Here is a 22,120-nt window from a genome sequence, read left to right as displayed (position 1 = left end):
CTGTGGACACTTCTTGCTGTGCCTTTGGACTCCATTGATTCCAAGCTTCCTCTTTCTTTTGAGCTTCATATGAGCACAGCGTAAGTAGCTGTAGGAAAGCCTTAGATGACCTAGAGGACTCTAGCCTGATTAATCCTATGCAAAGGGAGTGGGTGTGCCTTCCCATGCAATTTGGTGCTCAGCCTTTCCAGAGCTTATTTCATGGTTCTGAATGACTGCATGGGCTCTATCTGGACAAACTGCTGACCTTGTTCTCTGTTTTCAAAGGTCCCTTCAGTAGCTTAACGTGGAGCTTTGCCACACAATAGGAATTTTATTGCTACTTATACCAATATTTGGTGCAGATGGCATGCACAATATAACACTAAGCTCAGGTAGCCTGTGCTGTCCCAACTGTGAAACATGAAATAACGCTTCGTGGCTGTTACTTGTTGGGATTTCCTACCCACTTTGCAGAACAGCCAGTGAGAACTGTGGGACAAATATATGTAGATGCATTCTCTGTTTCCTTGTTTTATGCTTAGGATTTTTTTATATCAAATTCCTTTAAATAGTGTTTGAATCTCTAGTATTCTTACAATCCCATTTCAACATTTCTGAGCATGCAACCCTGCTGCAGTTGCTCTTGCTTTCAGTTGCACGGTGCGCCACCATGACAATGCCGGTTCTTTCACCAGTGCTGGAATAGCACTCTGCCGCATGCTCCCTCAACTCATTCAGATTTTGTGGTGGTGCTTTTGTGATGTGTAGCATCTTTATTTGTGAAGTTATTTTTCTTGGAGAGACCCTCTAAAATTTTTTCCAAGCGTTCTTGGAATCAGCTGTGAACAGTCTGAAGAAAGAAAAAACATGCAAAGCATAATAACATTAAGGAACAGTGTGCAGAAATGTTTCAGAGATTAATAAAGCTGTGGGAGATTCTGAAAATGTATTGGGATTGGGTCATTTTATAAGGTTCAAGGAGTGAGCTAGAGAGAATCAGGGTGGGGATATCTGAGGATTTTCTTTTCATGCCTTTAGTTACGGCACAGTACTGGCTTTATTGGGAGTATTGGGAATTCTTGCTTAGAATCTGAATTCTAGCAGCTTATTATATCTGTGTGGCACAGTGTAGCCAGCAAAAAATACAGATTTGGAGCTCTGTGTAGTTGCTTTGTGACACTGTTCCTCCTGGTCGTTTTATGTCCTTTTTGTCTGTAGGGTATTTTTGCCTCATTTTTGCTCCTTGCATGACCTTTACCTCGCAGACCCTCCCTACACGAGTCAGTTGTCCAGTGTTCTTGTTTACCGAGCTGTGCAGTTTAGTTGCTAGAAGGAGCTGGATGCCAGCTCTCTTGTGTCACCCTTGGCAGCTTCAAGATCTGTTTAGAATGTAAGTCAGTGTTGCTTAAAGAGAAAACCTTACATGGTGCTGTGTTACCATGTCCTAATTTAATGGGAATTCCCAAGGAAAGTATCTCAAAAGTTGTTTTGGCATTAAAAGAGATGTATCTGTAGCATTAAGTATGTGGTAAATACATTATTACTATTCAGATGTTAGAGTGAAAGAACTAATTTATTACTTTAATTAGTTTGCAGTGTACTTTACATTATTGTAATATGCAATATTGAAATAATGAACTGAAAATAGGTATGTACCCATTCTGTTCTGCACAGCAATTTAATAATTCACTTGGCTAAAGCTCCTCTAATAATGCATGAGCTGTGAAATGTACTTGAAATGCCGGTTGTAATTAAAAACTTTCAGAACTTAATGTTGGCAGTGCTTATACTGCTAAAATGTAAGGGGTTTTTTGCAAAACAGGCAATAGGGCATCCAGGTTTTAGTGTATTTTGAATATTAGTTTAACTACTAGAGTTTTTTAATATTTAAACAGAACATTTACTGTCGACACAGTAAACGCTACCCTTCTGATTTTGCACTTGTAGGAATGAAGGAATCAAGAACACACTAATTTTTTTTGTGCGTTCTGTGGTCCCAGATTACTGCTAGGATTGAATCAGAATTATTGTTCGGGATTTCTTCTTGTTCTTCACATCTGTACGATACTACCTCTGGAGGAAAAACCTGGTGAATATAGTGGGTTTTCTGGAAAAGCTTAAATTGTAGGAATGCTGGAAATTCAGCATCAGGTAGTCACTTTTGAACAGCAAAATATTAAAAGTATGGAAATGCATGCCACAGAGATTGCTCCATTTCAGTGCCCGCCCTTTGTCGTCGTTGTTTATTTTGCAGCAGCACCCCCAGGCTCTCAGATAGGATTGGCTTTCCAGGGTGCCATGTCTTGTACAAACTCACAGCCAGGCGTAGTTTGCAAGGTAAATACAGATGCCGGCTGGGTTTCTGTAAGAGGCAGTCTACTGTATCCTTTGTTACCATGACTTAAGCTAGTCTAGCTCCTGATTTTTGAACCTGTGACAATATGGATCATGGGACCGGTTTGGGACTCTCTTCATTCTGGCCCCTGCCGCCACTTGGGGATGGTGCTCCCTTAAAGTTCTCCTCTATAGGCAGGCTGGCCCACAAACTCACGAGACTGCGGGACACCTCCTCTCTAGCAGAGAGATGTTTTAGTGTTCGAATGTGGTTTAAAAAGTGAAATATATTGACATTTGAATCAACAGTTCAATTCCTAATTTTTGATATTTCTTACATAGTAAAGCACTTTCATTTAGCTCAGCTCTGTTAAGAACATTTTGTCCTATATGACTTTAACTCTTCGTGTGGGGAAGATGGGGCATAATGCCAACCTGCTGAATCACATTTTGTAAATATTATGCAAACAGTGCTTTTCTGTTTTTTACCAATGTTTCCTTTTTTGTTGCAATTGTGAATCATTTTTTAAAAGGAGGTGCCTCCTTTTTTGCCTTGATGAAAAGACATGGATTAGATGAACGTGGGAGGGGCAGGGATAATGTAAACTAGCTTCATATGCTGCCTACAGGAAAGAATAAATGCATATTGTGGGAAAGTATAATAAATTAAACTTTTCTTCCCTCTGTCATTACCTGTTTTCTTGATTGGCAATGGGCTCATGCATTCAAAAAACCTAACTAGATAAAAATGGAAAGCAGATTCTTCCCACTGAATAAATGGATGTGTTTAGGAGTGATTTAGGGCAGTGTAGACAGCATTGTAGAAGGTAACAGAGATATGCACTGAATTATTGGCACATCATTGCACGATTAATGTGTTGTCAGCAGAGTCAAGTTATACATTTGATGCTTGGTTATGCTCGCTTGTTCATATGAAACCTGTTGAAAATCTAGATTGTGCCCCAGTATTGATTTCTGCCTGAATCAAAAGGCTTTACCAGAAGAGCTATGTGAAAATAACCAGGGAGAGTGATTATGGCCTGTCATGAGATTGGTGTGTAAAATATGCCATGCAAACAACTGCTAATCAAAATGAATGAATAAGGAGGCCTGAGATTGTTTTAGACTAGATTAGTATCTGTATCTGCTTACTGCTTTGTCATTGTTTGCTTTCCTTCAGTCAGTTGTTGTCTGGGCCAGTTCTGTTCTCAACATCCAGTCAGCAGTTCCCCTGAAGTATCAGCTGCAGCTCTTACTGAGACCAGTTTGATGGACTCGCCATGCTAACTAATGGCTGCAATCAAACAACTAAATAAGATCCCTGGTTAATGGGTAAATTAACATCTAGAGAAGACCAATAAAGGATGAAGAGGATTCTCAGAGGTGGAGAAAACTGAAGCTGCATTGTGCCATCAGCCTGCTTACATTGGTGCATATCTCGTTATTGGAGAGAATTTGAAAGGAGTGTGAACCAGGGTGTAGGAAAATACAAGTTTTTAAAAAAGCAATTGTTTTGTTACATAGTTTGATGGTTACCTCATTTCAGTTCACAAAATCTCAATGATGTTATTCCAGAAGTCTATAGTTCCTTTAAATGCTTCTGCAGTTTATTCTAGCTCCAATCTGAGTAGACTTTTAGCAGATTTCATTCATTTTTTGTTTGTTGTTAGATTTTAAAGCTTCATGTATATGTTTTTGCTTCAGTCTGTTTCAAAAGTGAGGTAGGAATGATTGCATGTTCTTCCATATTCATTTTCAAAACATTCCTTTTTAAGTTTATTAGTGTAGCAAGTGAAGGGTAACCAAAACAATTTAGCGTTTTATTTTAGATTCTTAAACTGCTAAAATGCATGAGCAGACCACTGTCAAAATTGCTAAATAAAAATTTCTATTTAGACGAAGACCTTGTGTTAAAAGTTTCACAGTGTGGGTGAAACTTCAGCTATTACAGCTAAGCTCAAGAAAATAGGGTCTTGTGAAAATTTACACCGTCCCTCTAGAAGTCTCTTATCTGCTAGTATGGTCATCTCATGTAATCCTCGTTCTATTTTTATTATTGTTCTATATTTCTGTTTAGAAGGACAGATAGAAATTGTAATTGTCTGCTTTCATTAAGAGCAATACATATTCTTCTGCTGACACTTCCATTGGAACTTGCTTTAGGATGTGGAGCTGCTGTGGGTTTCTTTCCCCACTTGATGGTATTCTTATTCTGGTGTGGCTTAGACATACCAATCCGTTTGTCATTCCCTCTGTGTGAGAGAGGCCCATACCTGCTGGCTTCCTCTGTAGGATCCCTCTAATAAACCTTTGCCACGTAGCAATTTTTTGCTTAAGTCCTCATTTATCGATTTTCATTCTTGCCCAGCTAAGCAAGCTGGTTAGACCCCATCTAGTGCTGAATTTGTTATCAGTGTCAGAACTACAGAAAACCCTGAAATAGAGGTCTGAATACGTCCTGCTCCTTATATGTGACTATCCCTCACCTTCAGTGGCTCTCTTCAGACAACTGTCCCAAGAAAGCGTGTTAGATCCTCTTACCTGCTGCTTTCCTGCCCTTTTGGCAGTGCCCCTACGCTGAACTACATCACAAGAATCCTTGCTTTGCATATTCCTCAAGCAAACGCATTTCTGTTATGCTTAAAAACTTAGCCAAATGCCTGATTCTTTTTCTTGGAACTTGCTTAAATCTTACAGCATCTGCCTGTTGACTTGATGTTTTTAACTTGTGAACAAACTTACAGAAATAAGATCTCGGGTGACAGGAGAGAATGACTTGAGTCCCAGAACCGAGTATGGGAACTGGTATGGGAGAATGATGTGAGGACTGAACTACAGAGAAAATGTGTTCCTCTCTACACCAGAATAATTCTTTGACAGTAAAGAAGACAGTGGACAGCAGAGAAGACGTTCCCAAGTGAACGTCTGGACACTGGAAGAGACACTCTTCTGCTTCTTGGTGATTTTCAAGTGGAACAGCTATAGTGTCAGGAATGAGAAGACCCTGGTTCAAACTAGTCTAGAAATGAGGATGTTCTTAATATTGGGGACAGCTGGATACAGGTCCCTGCCTCAAAAAGTGTTTCATTATTTCTTTCTTAGTGCAGCAAGTTCAGCAAAGGACCATTAAGATGTTGAAGGTGCTGGAGCAGCTCTCCTGCGAGGAAAGGCAGAGAGAGCTGGGACTGCTCAGCCTGGAGAAGAGAAGGCTCGTGTCTAAGTCCCTGGAGGGAGGGTGCAAAGAGGACAGAGCCAGGTCTTTTCAGAGGTGCCCAGTGACAGGAGGAGAAGCAATGGGCTTGAGAGGTCCCTCCAACCTCAGCTGCTCCGTTTTCTGCAACCTGGAATAATTTTAACTGTAAACATGGCTTCAGATTCCTTTTTACAGAATAAAGAATTGAATGTGGATGTCCCGCAGCCTGGGTAAAAGGGCTCAAGGTATTTATGCTGTGATATGGCAGTCTTGATTAATCAAGTCATTAAATAAAAAATTGGAAACTATTTGGAACATACTGCTTGACTTCATTAATGTATTTGGGATGACCAAAAGCATGATATTACTGGGGGGAAACATACTACTTAGCAAAAATTTTTGCCCAGTACTTCTTTTAATAACCTATTTGAAGAAATTAAATGATTCATATGCAGTATATATTGGAGTGGGACCAGTCATATTTAGTTCTCTTTTCTGAAAAAATGAAAAGATTTAATGCAAATGCTTAGAGGTATTTATATTACTGTACTTCTGTCTAAGGGTTATTTATGTTAATATGTCACTTCTAATTAATGGAAAACCGAGGGGAGGGAGAACAGGTGTTCTGTGTGTCCCACAAGGGCTCGGTGTGCTCCCCAGTTCTTATAGAAAGCTTACATACCCATGGCTGGCTGGGTAAAGGATTGGCGGGGTGGGGGAGTTGTGCTTTTTTCTTTTTAGGAATGAAGGAATAGTTTTACCACTGCCAAAGAAGCTCTACCAAATGTGTCTTTCATTAACAATTACTGTTGTTGTTGTTGTTAGTATTATATACGTGAGATCCTGTTTAAGGGAACATTTTCAAAATTCTGAGGAGAAAGATCATATATGAAGAGCAGTATCTGTGCTAAGGAGCACTGCAGGAACATTTTTAATTTTTCTTTCCATGCTGTACAAGTTTGAAATCCAGTTTGAAATCATTTTGTAAGAATAGCTAAAAGAAAAATAGCTGTTTCTGTGCTGTCTGCCATTACATTACTGCACACTCAAATACATATGGACACGTGCAGTTTGCATGTATGTGTCCTAACTGATCCCTCTTGCACATTCTCAAGTATCCGTGCCCAACTGCAGCATCCATGTATGCACGTTTGCATTCCCTCCTTGCAGACCATCCCACTACATTTTTTGACATTCCTTCAGTGCCATCAATACTTGTTGGCACAGACAAACGTATCTCTGTTTCCACCCCGCTGCCCCATAAAATAATTAGTAGCATTGTCCTAATACGGTGGAGAGAGGAGGGAAGAGGAGAGGTTTGGGTTTTCAGGATCTTGTGCCTTTTTTTCTCCTAGCTGCCTAAGTTTTCCTGGTTGTAAGAATAACTATTGAGTTGGGCCTTTGCTCTCTTCCTGTAAAACATCTAATTAGTAAAGATGGCTGTTTCCTAGCTTTTTTTTTTCCTTCCTTTCTAGAAAGGAGAGAAAGGAGATTTCAGAAGGTGAAACACATTTATGACCAGACCTGCACTGAGAATTAGTTATAAAATATTATACTAGTTATATATAAATTGTTATTTATATATAGGTTAAAAAGAGTTTAATGCTCAGCTAAATCATAGTTCTTAACTTTGGGGATGGAGTTGAAGCTGGAAAAAGTTGTATGTACTCTAGGTGAATAACAGTGTAAGCGAAAGTTGCTTGAAGAACCCCAAAACTCAGTAGTTTTTATGACAGCATAAAACCACACCAATTAATGCTTATGCTTGAGTATTGCGGCAAACTGCATTGAACTTTTAAAGATAAACTCAGGTTGCAGGAGGCAAAAGTAACTACTGCTTAGTCCCGTGTACATATGGCATTCATTACAGGCAGAGTATCTCTTTAACAAGATATCCTTAAATCTTTTAATAAAGAAAGAGTTTAATTTTACAGCCACTCTAAAACTGCATGTTATTTTCATGTTATTACTTTGCACCACATGAAAAGTCATATCAGTGTTTAATCTACTGGGACACTTTGCAAAGACCAAAATATAATTGCTATTTAAGCAAAATTTGGGGCAAACATGGCATCGCTCAGAGATGCAGCTCACTGAGAACCTGGGACCACAGGGAGCGCTGGATTTCTGAACAAAAACCTTCCACAAGCACAGAGCAGAAAAATTAATAGAGTCTGTGCACACAGCTAGTGAAATGCAGTGAAGGTGGAAAAAATGTGTCAAGTATTTTAATATTTTAGTATTAAAGTACTTCCTGTAGCATAGAAAACCAGACGAAAAATGGCTGAAATGCTTGTTCCTTTGAGGAATACGGAGTTCTGTTAGCACTTGACAAATCCATTGCAAAGAGAGCTGGCCAGCCAACAAAAAGGAGACGTCGTTAATCCTGTTGAAACCCATGTGAAACAGATGAGCGTAGAACTGCTCTTGACACCACCAAGGTAAATCGGGGATCCACGCTGTCTGAGAACGGCGTGCTCGAGAACACTGAAAATAGGTCACTGCCCATTACTGAGGACGTGTTGCCTTGTGTAACCAATACAGCGTGTCAGGAATATGTCAAGAATGGAGTTTTGGCATGCTGAGCCAAGCGATCCATCCCGTCCCTGACGTGTTTTATAAAGTATGGCAGGCCCTGTGTGTAACGAGAGGTGCCGCTGAGCCGGTCCCTGCCGCGCCTCTGCTCATGCTTCACGTACGGCGCGGGCGGCTGCCGGGTGGCTGAGCTGCAGCCGGGGTCTCGCTTCCCGCGGAAGAGTGGGACGTCAGGTGTACCAGGTCCCGGCCCTGGGTCAGCTGTCGGGGCTCCTAGACTAATCTTGCACAGTTTGAAAGCTGACAAAAGGTGAGGTCTCTGTCACTGGAGTCCGCTGATTTCTGCAGAGCCCTGCTTGGAAGCGAAGTGCTGTTCCAGAAATGCCCGCGTTGAAGGATGCGAGCAGACTGTCGTCTGTTAGCGTTGGTCTCCATTCGTTCATGGGTTTGTTAAGGAATTTACATGTTACCGAATTTAAGATCTGTTACAAAGATGGTTTTGGCAATTTTACCTAGTCTCTTCACGTTATGCCAGTCAGCTGCGAACGGCACATTCACATGTGGAAAGGTGGTGCTAAGTAAGTGGTTATATATTGCTGATAAGATTATAAATCTTAGTTTGTAAGTGGCTTATATGGGTTTCCTTCCTAGTCTCGGTTTGGCAGGGTCACGGTATTACACAAGTCTGCTGCAGGACTGTCTTTTCAACCGTTTCTTCCAGGTTCTACAGTGGAAAGCGCAGCAGGAAGAGGCTGCGAAACTAGAAGCTGCTGTAGCTGCCAGAAGAAAAGAAAAGAAAGATGAGAAAGAAAGGCTACAAAAAGAACAGGAAATGATTCGTAGAGCTCAGGAGAAAGAGAAAGTATGAGATGCTTTTGTACATTTTTGCATATGTTAATGTGCACATTTGCCTTTAAAATCTTTACCTGATCTCACTACCGTGTATTCTTGTGAAGTATTAAGTATTAGTACAGAGATGAGCAAATGGTTAGTTGACTCTTGCTACTGTCCATTTTAGCTTTAAAGCTGCCTGCTCTTACACCAGTTATGTTACTTCATTACGTTTCTAAAAAAAACCAAAGGTGTAAACTAATAAGCGTATGTGACTATCTCCGTGTCACAAAAAATCAGCGCAGAGGCACAACTGGATTTCTAACTTAGGGATTTGTGCTTTTTAGCGATGTGGCAAAGCCTATGAAGGCTTCCAATGCTGCAGTTAAGTATGCTGCAATGCAGCAAATGAGCCTTGCGGTATATTGTCTGCAAGATAGCGCACTGCACTTTGCAGCACAAGGACCTTAAAAGTGGGCCTGAAGCACAATGGTAATATTAACCATTTCAGGATGCCAGAAATGTACGTTGTGTTATTCTAAGTACTTGTGTGGTGACTACTTAGGAAATGGCTTTGACGCAGAAGCCCAAACTTCAGCTTAATAGAAAATAAAAAATCCACTATAGTGAACGTAATGCTTTTAGAAAATCAAGCTGTGTCACGTGTATTTGTGTTGACCTTCTTATTTTAATGATAGGGCAAAAATCCAGGAGTGGTTTTTATTAAAATTTTACCTCTTTTTCTGATTATTTTTTACACTGAAATCTGTCTTGCTTAGAGTCCAACTCACCTGTGATGTATTTGTTAAGACTTCAGAATTACTTCTGGAAAAAATAAGTTGGAGAATGTCATAGATTCTTACTGCTTTGTCTTTCAAATGCTGATGAGTACATAGTCTCTTTTACTCTTGCGGGACTGCTCATGCTAACGCGTTTGCAAGAAGGGTCACTAAGAGCTGTGCTCTTATAACCTGTCAGGTAGAAGCCAAGTTAAGAGAACAAGGCTAAACTGTTCCTAATAGAGTATTTTCATGATGTATATTGAAGGCTTCAGTGACATCAGTACGTGTCACACAACAGAAAGCTTGTGCAAGTGGAGGAGGAAAACAAAATCTTTATCTACATTATCATGTTTTCTCTTCTGACTTTACCGTCTTGTCTTTATTTATCTGCCATGTTTCTGTGTAACATATCTTACTGGGAGCAAACGTTTACTGATGGGACTACAACGTGGCCAGTTAGACACCCTAGAATATGATGGATTCTCATGTCAGTAGAGGTATCTATTGCAGCGATATTCCTTGCTGGGGGAAAAAAAACCAATCCCCAAACCATCCATACTTACAGCAATGTGATTAAGTTGTTACTAAAACAATTTACAACACTTACTAAAAGCAGAAAAGAAATTATAGCTGAGCAGCCATTGGCTGGATGGTCGCACTCAGAGTCATGGTCAATGGTTCAGTGTCCAAGTGGAGACCAGTGAGAGCTGTTCCTCAGAGGTCGGTACTGGGACCGGCGCTATTTAACATCTTTGTCAGTGACACGGACAGCGGAAGCAAGTTTGCCAACGACACTAAGCTGTGTGGTGTGGTCGACACGCTGGAGGGAAGGGATGCCATCCAGAGGGACCTGGACAGGCTGGAGAGGTGGGACCATGTGAACCTCATGAAGTTCAACGAGGCCAAGCGCAAGGTCCTGCACGTGGGTTGGCGCAATCCTAAGTGCTGCTATAGGCTGGGTCAAGAATGGATGGAGAGCAGCCCTGAGGAGAAGGACTTGGGGTGTTGGTGGACAAGAAGCTCAACGTGAGCCAGCAGTGTGCACTTACAGCCCAGAAAGCCAACCGTGTCCTGGGCTGCATCAAAAGAGGTGTGACCAGCAGGTCGAGGGAGGTGATCCTGCCCCTCTACTCTGCTCTGGTGAGACCCCCCTGCAATGCTGCATCCAGCTCTGGGGTCCCCAGGACAAGAAGGACATCATGGAGCTGTTGGAGAGAGTCCAGAGGAGGCCACAAAGCTGATCAGAGGGCTGGAGCACCTCTCCTATGAGGACAGGCTGAGAGAGTTGGGGTTGTTCAGCCTGGAGAAGAGAAGGCTCCAGGGAGATCTAATTGTGGCTTACCAGTACCTGAAGGGCCTACAGGAAAGATGGTGAGGGACTGTTTATCAGGGAGTGTAGTGACAGGACAAGGGGTAATGGGTTTCAGCTGAAGGAGGGTAGATTTAGATTAGACGTTAGAAACAAATTCTTTACTGTTAGAGCGGTGAAGCACTGGAACAGGTTGCCCAGAGAAGCTGTGGCTGCCCCTGGCTCCGTGGAAGTGTTCAAGGCCAGGTTGGAAGCAATAATTTTTAGTGAATTTTGTAGCTTTTCTCTTTCTATTTGTCATAGCAATTGCCAAGAAGTCTGTAAGGTCTAAGGAATTAAGGGGTTTCTCATGCAGCCCTGAGGTGGTATGAAGCACCATGCCATTCTCTGGCTATTCTTGTGGTTTCTGATTTGGAAGTACATCAGGTATGTCATTATTTCTCTGTCCCAGGTTGTCTTTCTCTTCTGGTACCTGCATGTGGAATGGAGGAAAAAAAAAAAGTGGAAATGAAAGAGTGAGAAGTACAACAAAGAGAAACTGCAAGAGCACTAACCCTTGTAGTTCTACCACGTCATCCTAACTCTTCTTGTTGGGCTAGCAGAGTATGGAGTATAACGCAGAAAAGAGAATATATGATACCCATTGGAGATTACAGGAATATAAGTTACATTATTATGTGTTGTTGTTATTATTATTGTGTGTTAATAACTGGAACAGGCAGGATAGGTCAGCTTAGCTTCAGTTAGGGCAAGAGGCTGCAGGATCAGGAAATACAGGAGGTCTTATACCGAGGTGTGCTGGGGTTTTCCATAGGCAAAAGGATACAAGAAATGGCTGGAACGTCGTGTTGCCAATAAGTATAATTGATACCTTTCATAGGCTGAGTTGGGGAATTATGGTCCTATCCTATCACCTTACGTAGGTTTAACTGGTTTATATTATTAACATAATAAGGAGGAATGAAACGCCCTGAATACATTCCTCTGGTTTTGAACTTCTACACAGGTTCCTAGCTACAGATGTCTGAACCCTTCCTGAAAATTAGTTGCTGAAATTAGGTAAACTAAAGGACTTTTTTTCCTAATATTTTTTTATATATATATATTCCTTAGGAATGCAGTGTTGGAGTCATGCTACTGAATTTCAGTATAATTCAGATGTTGTTGAAAATTGTATTTAAAAAATTCTGCAGTCAGCACTTCAAAAATGAGAAGATGATTCTTGTTTCTGTGTCTAAAGAAACCTGCTGTATCAGTCTTCCGAGCTGGTTGGTGGCTTGTGAGGTTAGCTCACGTCACCGTTAGAAACTTGGGGAAGTACCACTGCAGCAGTTTTCTTTCAAGGTAGCGTCTGTAACATGTGTCATGGCAGGGTGGGATTTACAAGCTTGCTGCAAATTCCACCAGTGGTCTTTGAAGAACTGCCCTGCTTTTAGGACTGGAATCCCGTAGAATTTTTTCAGATGAGGAATTCAGAATTTCATTTCAGCGATATTTACTTTAAATCCCAATTCCTCATTTTGCATCCAAAACCCCTCATCTTTTCCGATAAGCTTCCCTGCTCAGGTTTCTCAGTCTTGCTTGAAGCCTTCCTTTCTCACTCAGCTTTGGAGAAGCCCCACGCTCACGTGAGGACCACTCCTGTGCTTCCTCCTGTTCCTCAGCGGGCACTCCACCTCAGCCAAAATGAACCGGGCTGGCACGGATCCAGCCGTGTGAGCTAACCTAGGGCATTTAACTCAAGGAACAGTCACTTGAGCCAGTGTAGGTGGAGGTTTTGATGGCAGAGTAGGAAAACAAAGAGCAAATAAGAGTGGTAGTCTTCAGTTTGCAGAGCTGAAAATTATATTCACATTAAACTGTCTGCACTCTGATTTTACTATTTCTGTACTGGAGACTCCCCACCCTCTTGTTCTCCTAGTAAATCTTTTGTTAGCACATACTGTTCTGAAAAATAAATTTTATTCTAAAAAGATCAAAATCTGATTTTCTTTAACTTAATGCTTTTCTAACTTTATTTGTTCTCATTACCTTGGCTTGTGAATGATTGTTCTTTTGTTTACTGTATTTGTTCAAACTCTAGGTGAAAAAGTACTGGGCTGAGAAACAGCTCAAGTGGCAAGAGCAGGAGAAGAAAGATCTACGACATCTGGAGGAATTAAGAAAATTAATGGCTGAACAAGCAGTTAAAGACAGAGAAAGGTAAAAGAAATTAAATGTGAATACCTATAGTATCAATAGGAACTTCTTATAATCTAATTTGCTTTGATGTCACAACTTTCTAAATTAGAACAAATTGAGATAAGTAATTTTTTTTTCTTTCTGTTTGGCAGTTACTCCAGTCTATACAGCAAGGTTGCATCATGATTGTGTCCTGGATGCAATTTATTTGTTGGTTTGAATTAATTCACATTCATTAAAGCTTTAGACCTTTGTACGTGCTAAACTGTTGTAATCATGATGGAGTACACACATTAAAACCATCTCCCTTCGTGATTTTTTTTACTTGTAGCTGGGTAATAAGACCTTCTACATTCCCACTTTGCAAAATTATTTATGATCAGGTTTGTTTGGTTCGAGGGGCAAGTGAGAGCACATTACGCACTTAACAGCCTCAAAGATATTTATTATTCTTTTAGAGGGTCTTAAACTGTGCATCTAGTTGTAGGTGCTGTCCACCTGTTTGATGTAATTTAGGACTTCAGCCTGTTAACGTTTGAATGAATCTTTGTCAAGACTTCATTGCAGAATATGACCTTTAATGACCTGTTGAAGAAATACCTGATTTCATAGAGGAATTGCTCTGTCAGAGGAGCATAAAAAAACCCTGTATGTAGTCTGGTCATAGTTGCTCTCAAATCACAGGTGTACTTTTTTTTACACAGAGGGAGCCACCAAATTGCATGGACCAGAAATGTAATTAAAATGTAATTAAAACAGGGTTAAAGTACCATTGGCATTAGAATACTAAACCTGATCTTTCCTACATTCTGTGGGCAACACTACTTTGATTTTATTTTGTTGTGAGACCTTGCTGACAGCTAAATTTAAATGTCTGTGTCCTTAGGCTACAAACATATCTATACCGTTCCTTAAACATACCTGCAATGATTTTAGTTCATAGCGAAAGAAACACGCATACCTGAATTACTGAGTTTTCACCAGAACTGATCAGGAAAAAATGACTTTTCTTTAAAGCTGTGTACTGCGCTATGCCATACAGTTGGGGAATGTTCTTTTCTTATGCTAATAAACGTTGCAGAATAAAATATAAGGAAATGGCACAGTTTGTTGAGGAATGCAGGAAGGAAAAAATCACACCTTCGGGCTATTATGAATCAAAAGTCAGTAAATGCTTAGCGTTATGTTTCCCAAAATTGACTTCTGTACAAAATAAAACAGTTTAAAGAAAAATGCTTACTGTTTGTGGAGATTAATAATTCTTTGAAATTACTTAATGCTTTTCATCTTCAAAGCCTTCAGAAACATTAATCATAGAAGGGCAGGGAGATGTTACTGTTATTAGGTACTGTAGTGCTGCAAGTATGGTATAAGGCGTTGTAAAACGCGTATTGTACTGAGCTAAGGTAGACACGCTGGTATAAAGACTTCACAGTGCAGAACTGCAGTCCTGTAGAAATTAATGGTATTCTTACATGTTTTACCGGTTGCAACGCATAAATTGGTTTTGAGTCTCTGCAGAACTGACCATGAAGGATGGCACAGGCCAGTACCGCAGTTCTGAGCTGATCTGTTTTCAGGCTTTCTTGGGAAAGGACGAGATTTTCAGATCATGAGCTGACTGTGACTACTCCAAGTACAAGATATGGCCTGGATGGCGCATAGATTTTCTAATAGGTACAAGAAGATATTAAAAAATGGTTTGCTGTTATCCTGAGTTGCACTTAATTTTAAGTAATCAGTTTTATAAAAAAGGAAATTATTATCGTAGAGTCACTGTGTTGCTCTATTTATTCAGGTCTCACTTGGTAATTGCAAGATGCTGAATAGCCAGAGCAAAGACCAGATCAAAGAAAAGGATTAAAGGCACCTGAAACTGGATGTAGAATTTCAAGTGACTAAGTCCAAATTTGTTTTCTACAACTACTTTGCTTAGTGACTGTCTGACAGCGAGACATGTAACTGATTGGACATTTCATTTTTTGGCCTGGAAGTTCCTAGGGAGCCGCAGTTTTACGTTGCGGGTATCTTAGAACTCTTGTCTTCCGAGCAGCTGGCCACCCAGCTCTTGCCTAAACCCCAGTGGGTTTAAGTTTATGTAAGTTCCTGTAGCCGTTGATCAAGTAAAAGATGGCAAGAGTTTGGAGTTCAACACAAAATCCTAATAAGCAATGCTATCTGCATTCAGAAACACAGGAGAGAGGAGAAGGATTGTGCTATGATTTCTGCTCCAAGCAGAGTATCTAGTCTCTCTCCAACAGCCATTTCACGCAAAATTTGTAAAACAGCGTTAAAAAAAATCACGAGGGCTGGGATTAGAACCCAGATCTGCCCAGATCCTGTCAAACGCCCCAACAAGTAGGCAAAAATCGTACTACTTTTTTGCTTTCTTCTACTCCCATTCATTTTGTATTGTTTGGTGACAGTGGTCCAGCTATTAAAGCAGGGCTGGAGGTGCCCTTACCTGGACTATTGTATATTCTCGCTGGTGCGATGCTTGCTGATAATGCAGAAAATGCAGATTTGAACTCCTTCAGGCTAAGAACTTGAGACTAAAACTGTCTGGACAAGAGCTCTGATTACTGGTACGTATCATAAAAGGTTTGGGCTGGCCACATTTGAAAAGGAAAGCAGAGAGTTCTGATGCGTGTGTTTGGGTTTTTTCAGTAAAAGTTAAAGGTTTAGTAGATGACAGCTTCAGAGAGGGCAATGCTCCAGAAACGCAGCAGGTACTACATCAATGGCGTGTGTCCTCCTTACTGGCGTTCAGCAGGACTTAACCCCTTTACGCTGACGTAGCTGGTGGGACCGCTTGGAGGGTAAGAAGTTGGCGTTGACACGGTACGTTTGCATGTGGCCCGTTGAACGTGGAGCTCTAAGCACGGATAGACATCTGCTGGTCCTTTATACGTATGCAGGATCATGCATTCAGCTATCCTAGATGTTTAAGTTAGGTCTACGTGCCTGAGTCTTTAGGACACTAAATTTTGAAGCTCTCTCTTAATGTGGTATCAAGAACTACAAAATGCATTTAAGTCTTACTGTGCTTCAGGAATTGGCGTCCCAAAGGGCAAATGTTTGTCTAAGAGTCCACTTCTCCCTTTTCTAATCTATGCAGTGTATTTCAGTCAGGTCTTCCATCGGGTCCCTTAGGTATGGAATGGATTGAATATACATAAAATATTCTAGAGGAACGCTCCCCCCCAAAGCAATAGATTTTGTATTAATGTTGCAGGGCGAGAATTAAATTGGCATGAAATTGTGCAAATATTTTTACTTGCTACCTATGAGAAATAGATTGGCACGGTCCTGTTCTCCAGTGAGGCAGTGAGTGGGAAACATTTGCAAGCGTTTTAACCCAGCACCTGAACTGCTGCCAGCCCTGGCCCTGAATGGAAAGGGCGCAGGGGTGGGAGAGTCGGGAGGAAAGGATTGCTCTTTGCAAGAATTTATCTGACTAACCATCAGAAACAGAGCAATGGCAGCTGATTGCCATGCAGCTCTGTTTATCGCATTTATCAGATGCAGGGGGTGAAGGTGCTTATGTATCGCATCCCTCCCTTCCCTTGCGCTCTTTGCAGCAGTTCCTCGCCGGGAACGCGTGCAGGTAGCCTTTCCTCTCTCCCCACTTCAGGGTTTTCCCCTTCCTGAAGCACAGCTCTCACCAACCCCCCGAAACGCCAGCCAGCGCTCCACGTTGAAGGGCTGCAGAGCAGAAGGAATCCAGAAAAGCTGTGGACAAGTAACTGGGCGCTCGCCGTTCGTAAAGCTGGGCGAACCAGAGGGCTGCTGGCGGCGTTGATGCTCACGGCAGCTTTGCTTCAAGCTCGTGCTGTGGCAGTTGAGGACGTCTTTAGAGCTGAGGGCTGGGTTAGGCTGTGCACCCTGACGTAGCCACAGCGCCCTGACTGCAGTTGCAGCATGGATTAATTAGCAAAGGATCCGTCGGTTTTGTCATGGGAGCCAGTGAACCTCTGAAATGCTGGAATGGGTGTGTGAGCTGCTCTCTATCCCAGCTGCCTCGTGCCTTGGCGACACCGTGCATTGAGTCAGCCTGTCACGGGGGGAAACACGAGCGGGCCTTTGACAGCAGACTGCGATAATGCTTTTGACTGTTTATAGGAGATTTATTCAACTGACAACAGTGAAAGGATAAGTTGTGATATAGGACAAAAAACTTACCCGTGTTATAACCCAATTTTTTTAAGTTTTGCTAAAGCTTTCATAATAAACATAGTAGTCATTTGTTCCTATTGAATATTTATGAGACAATGTCCGAAAGCAGAGTTTTAATGAAATTATGCTTATCAAAAAACTACATAAGTGTGTACCCACAATACTTCAGAAAGGTAGCTTGACTGAAACTAATCAGCTAAGCTCATTTTTCAGCTGGGGATTTATTAAAATTGTTACTTACTGTGGTACTTAAAGTCAAAATTGAGTATTAAGACATTTTAATTTTAAGCTTTTCTATAAAATTAAGTTTACTTTGACAAAATAGTAGCTAAAATATTAGTAAGTATAATAGAGTGAAAGAGAATTAACAACCTTATTTGGATGTGGACACTGTGAAATCAAAGCTCAAGTAAACATTTAGAGCCAAATATAAAAAGTACTGGAACAATGTTCCAAATTAGGAGCACAGTGTGCAGTTGAATACGTATTTACAAGGTTCTCTGCCTTCCTGCGCATAGATTTCACAGCTCTGCCATTGCCCTCTGACAAGGAAACTTCATCTTTGTTAACACTGGCCTCGGTCTCTCCGGCGTGAGCAAGATGATGGACTCCTTAGGGTAACAGTCGTGAGAACACGAGCCACCTTCTTGGGAGCAAGACGTGCTGCGTCAAGACGCCAAGTCCTTGCTCGGCCCTGGTCTGCCTGACACTTACTTTGGCAGTGGATTGCGATCGCGTACGCCTGTTCAGACTGGCGATGGGCATGCCAGCCAATGTTTCTCTTTAGCAATGCTTTACGTGCCTATGTACGTGAAAACTTCTGCAGCAGAGACAAACTATTTGAAATCAGACCTGGACAAGTGCACCTCAGTTTTCCTTCTTGGTAATTTACAGAAGTTTCCAGGCTACTGAATTTCATACTTGATAACTCTAGAGTATTTTAGAACATGTATCATAGTAGTCAGATCAAGCAGAGTGAAAGGTTTTCAACATAATTGTGTCATTTTTCAGAAAAATATTAATATCTGCTTTTTATTAAATTCTCTTCATATAAAAAGCAGTTTAGACTTTCTCCCAGAACAAGATTACCTCTGAGGATTATTATTGTAAGCATTCATCTGCCTAAACTACAGTGGCTACAGTAAGAAACTGGAAGCCTCTCTGAGGCATCCTCAGGCAGCTTTGTACCACTGTCTTGGGACAAATTTGTTTGTCCTGATAATTGTTATTGGAATATTGATTCAGGGGTCTTCTCTAGCTACCAACATATCTCTACGTTTAGTTCTGATTTTTTCAGTTTATAGCACAAGTTATGTACTCCTTTGAGCTTACTAAAATTTCGAGAGTAAGAAAATAAAAATACATGTTTTACTGTAGGTGAAGCAGCTCCTTCTTCTCCATTTCTCTAAAGGAAAGTTAAAATTTGAAGGGCAAAAGTAGGATAATGCTCTGAATGCAAAGCATGGCAATGGCAACTCTTAAGGACCCGAAGTGACATACCAAAGAATACCCTACAGCTTCATCAGAAACAGCATTTGGCAGCGGACTGAGGGTTATTAGGAAAATACGGTCATGGTGGTACCGTTGGGACAATAAAAACCTATTGTGAGAAGTTGACCAGCAAAACTCGTGCCATAGTTAAAGTTTCAGGATTATTTGTGCTAACCTCCAGTTTTTCCCTTTTGAAGAAAGATGTAATTCTCAAGTTTCCTTGCTTCTTCCAGTGAGAAGATTGGGAGTGATGTGTTTCTTTTAACGGAAAGGGTTATAGGAAGGAGTTCTTCTGCCATACACAGATGTCAGAGAACATTTCTTCTTGGCAAAGAAAATGGAGGGGGGAGAGTAACCGGGCTATATAAAGCATGCTAGAGAAAAATCTGCATTCCAGAAATGAAATCTGAAAGATTAGCCAAGCTGTTTAAAAACAAAAACAAACCCCAACAAAGAACTCCCCCCAACCCCCTTCCCTAAAAACTCCAACAAAAATAACACATCCAAATGAAAAAGCATTTCTGGCATTTTTCAAGTGTTTTGATGAACCACCATATTATTATTAGGTGAATATAGAAAACAGCAGACTAGTTTTCAAACTGAAATATCATAACAGAAAGTTACAATTACACTTGACTAATGTTTTTGCCATTTGTGTGGACGCTGTGTTGCAGGGTAAAGTTTAGACAAGCATTGCTAGAAAAGCGGTTGCTGGAGAAAAAGGAACTGGCCCTTCAAGAAGTGCGTGAAGAGGAGGAAAAAGCGAGATGCCTCGAAGCACTCAGACAACAGGTGGTTTATTGCCTCTATATAGTATTTCCATATACAGTAATGATACGACCACATACTGTCATATTATGTGAAAGATAAAAAGAATCTATCAAAAGCAAGTAAATGACAAAGTTAAAAGGCTTTAACAGTAATTCTGTCAAGTTATAAATCCTATATGCTTTGTAACTCTGACAACAGGAAGGTGATGAAGTTAAATTGCACTGCAGAAGCTGTTGATATCTGAAAATAGATGGATACTATTTTTTCTGAGTTGGATGGGATTTCTTTGATTTTGGGGTTGTTTGGGGTTTTTTTTATAATCATAAGTCTGCCTTGAGTCTTAGGCAAGATTTATGACTAATCTAAATTCTTTTTAAATTCTGAAAACTTACAGACCTTGGGCAACTTTTTCAGAGAGAGTTAAATCTCTCTCTGAGGAACGTTTGCACATTATTTTAAAAAGGATATCCCAAAAAATGCTTGCTAATGTTTGTCACAGTACATGTAGTGGTTTGGGGTTTTTCCTACTGCTGACTTTTGAAGGAGTAATTTTACCTTCATTTATATTTTTGTTTCTAATCTCCTTGTTTTTTCCTCCAAAAATTAAAAGAAAAAACCTGGAGTTCACATTCTTTATACTCCAGGAACTGCAGCCTAAATGTGCAGCCAAAGGAAAATAAGGGAGGGAGAAAAGGTGCTCTTCAAACCTTTTTCATTTTGGATAATTTAGACAGCACTAATGCAGCAGCTTTCTCCCCGGGACTGTGCATGGTTAAAAATACGGTATTTGATGCAGCCTCGACGTCATCTTCAGCATGTCCTTTGGCTTCAGGGTTAACCATCCCAATACAGAGTGCAAGCCAGTGAAATTCTCCGTAGTCCCTTGGGCACTCTTTGTGGCCTTACAAGCGCTTTCACTTCAGCATTTGGGTGTGCGAACTCAGGAAGAAAGGAAAACGTAACAGAGTTCAGATACTCCAAGTCGTCATCTGTGGGAGAGATGAGCATAACAAGAATAAATAAACCAAAGGGATCCTTGGTCTGTTATTTCAGTCACTTTTTTTAAACTCTTGAACTCAGGCTCATTTCCAGTCAATAATGCTTTATTTTTAAGAATCTGATTCAATTAAATATTTTTCAGTATTAACAGTGTTATTTTAGGTTGTCAATACATTTTTAATAATAACTCCATTATGTCTTTTCTAAGTTACTGGGTGAATTGCGTAGTCTTTTGTGTCAGATTTTACGAGAGGCTGGTTGAGAGTCACGACCTGTTGATCTCTTCTGACTGACCCAATTCTCTTACCAAAGTAGAAGATGCTTCTGGAATGGCCTTTGACCGGTGTGGTAGAGCTCCCACTTCACTACATTTTTCTAACCAATATTTGTTCTTTGTATTTCACACTGATGAAATACTGCTTCATAAAATATGCCCCTTGGTTGTATGTGTGTGTGGGGGGAAATCTTCAGTAAAGTCATCCAGTCTGTATATTTTGACAGCCTGTAAATGCAAAGATGATATTTTATTAAAGGGGAGCAGGGAGGGAATTATCATACACAATTTTAAATATTTTTTCTCGTTTTAGCCATTCAGATGGTGTCCTGACTTTGATTATTTTGCTCACGCATCTTTCTGTACTTTCCAAGGTAGCATTAGCCTATATCTGAATATTTTAACACAAAGAACGTAAGCAATGAAAAAAGGATCAGAAATCTGTAGACTCTGAACTGACTTTTGCACAATATAGTGTCTGAGAGAATCTTTGATACTGATCTAGCCACAGGAAATTAAACAGTTAAAACAGATGTACTTAAAATAATTCTTTTGGGTTTTTTCTTGTTTGTGGCGTATCACTCAATGTTGTTGCCCGTGAGTCAGTAAAAATGGTGAACTACCGATCTGACCGGCTTTGTTTCCATCAGAGGAAAAAGAAGGAAGTTTGGCCTTCCAGGAATGTGGGTTTTGCTAAATTATGAGTGTGCTGGTTCCTTTTGGTTACTGGTTTGAAGGCCAGAGCTCGTGTCAGTCTCTGCTGGAGAGCTGAGGATGCTGTTGCTTTTCTCTTAGAGCATCCATGCAGAGCTGAGGCGTCATCCGCAGCCACGCGCCACTGTTACGGTGCAAAGATCAGTAGGGCACGTATTTGGGAACTGCTGTTTTCTGGTAGCCTAAAGCTTAGCGCAAGCTTATTTCCTGCCGGGGTATGACGAGGTAGCAACGTGAGCTCTCCCTTCAGGGAAATGCAGCCAGCTTTCAGGTTTATGTTTTCGAGGACTGACAACTGGCGTTGCCAATGTGCAGGTTATTCTGTGTTAAGCCTGCCCGTACAGCAGGCAGTTCTCTGCTTTACAGCAGTTCTGGGCGTGCACAGTGCTGTATTAAGTCCAACCGATTAAATTGTCTCCACTGGGAAACAGGAAGAAAATTCTCCCTCGTTATTATTCACTGTTAATGTGGTTTTACTCTGGATTCAAGTTTTAAGCTTTGCAACTTTTGTATGTGGATACAAGGTGGTATAAGACAGCTTTTGAAAT

General features: G+C 40.8%; 1 protein-coding gene across 4 annotated transcripts in view; it reads left to right on the top strand.

The window, feature by feature from the left end:
• CCDC148 (coiled-coil domain containing 148) overlaps nt 1-22,120 on the top strand; it is a 57,990-nt gene that overhangs the window by 31,262 nt on the left and 4,608 nt on the right. For 3 of the 4 annotated variants that reach the window (XM_010301592.2, XM_075757404.1, XM_075757403.1), the window contains 3 exons: nt 8,766-8,906; nt 13,050-13,168; nt 19,489-19,606. In XM_010301592.2, coding sequence (XP_010299894.2) covers nt 8,766-8,906; nt 13,050-13,168; nt 19,489-19,606 — 378 coding nt within the window. The remainder of the gene's footprint in view (nt 1-8,765; nt 8,907-13,049; nt 13,169-19,488; nt 19,607-22,120) is intronic. The other variant, XM_075757402.1, reaches the window with a different exon arrangement.

This window comes from Balearica regulorum, chromosome 6, assembly GCF_011004875.1.
Source record: "Balearica regulorum gibbericeps isolate bBalReg1 chromosome 6, bBalReg1.pri, whole genome shotgun sequence".
Lineage (NCBI taxonomy): Eukaryota > Metazoa > Chordata > Aves > Gruiformes > Gruidae > Balearica > Balearica regulorum.
The sequence above is the reverse complement of the archived record's forward strand: the minus strand, read 5'-3'. Positions and strand labels throughout refer to the sequence as shown.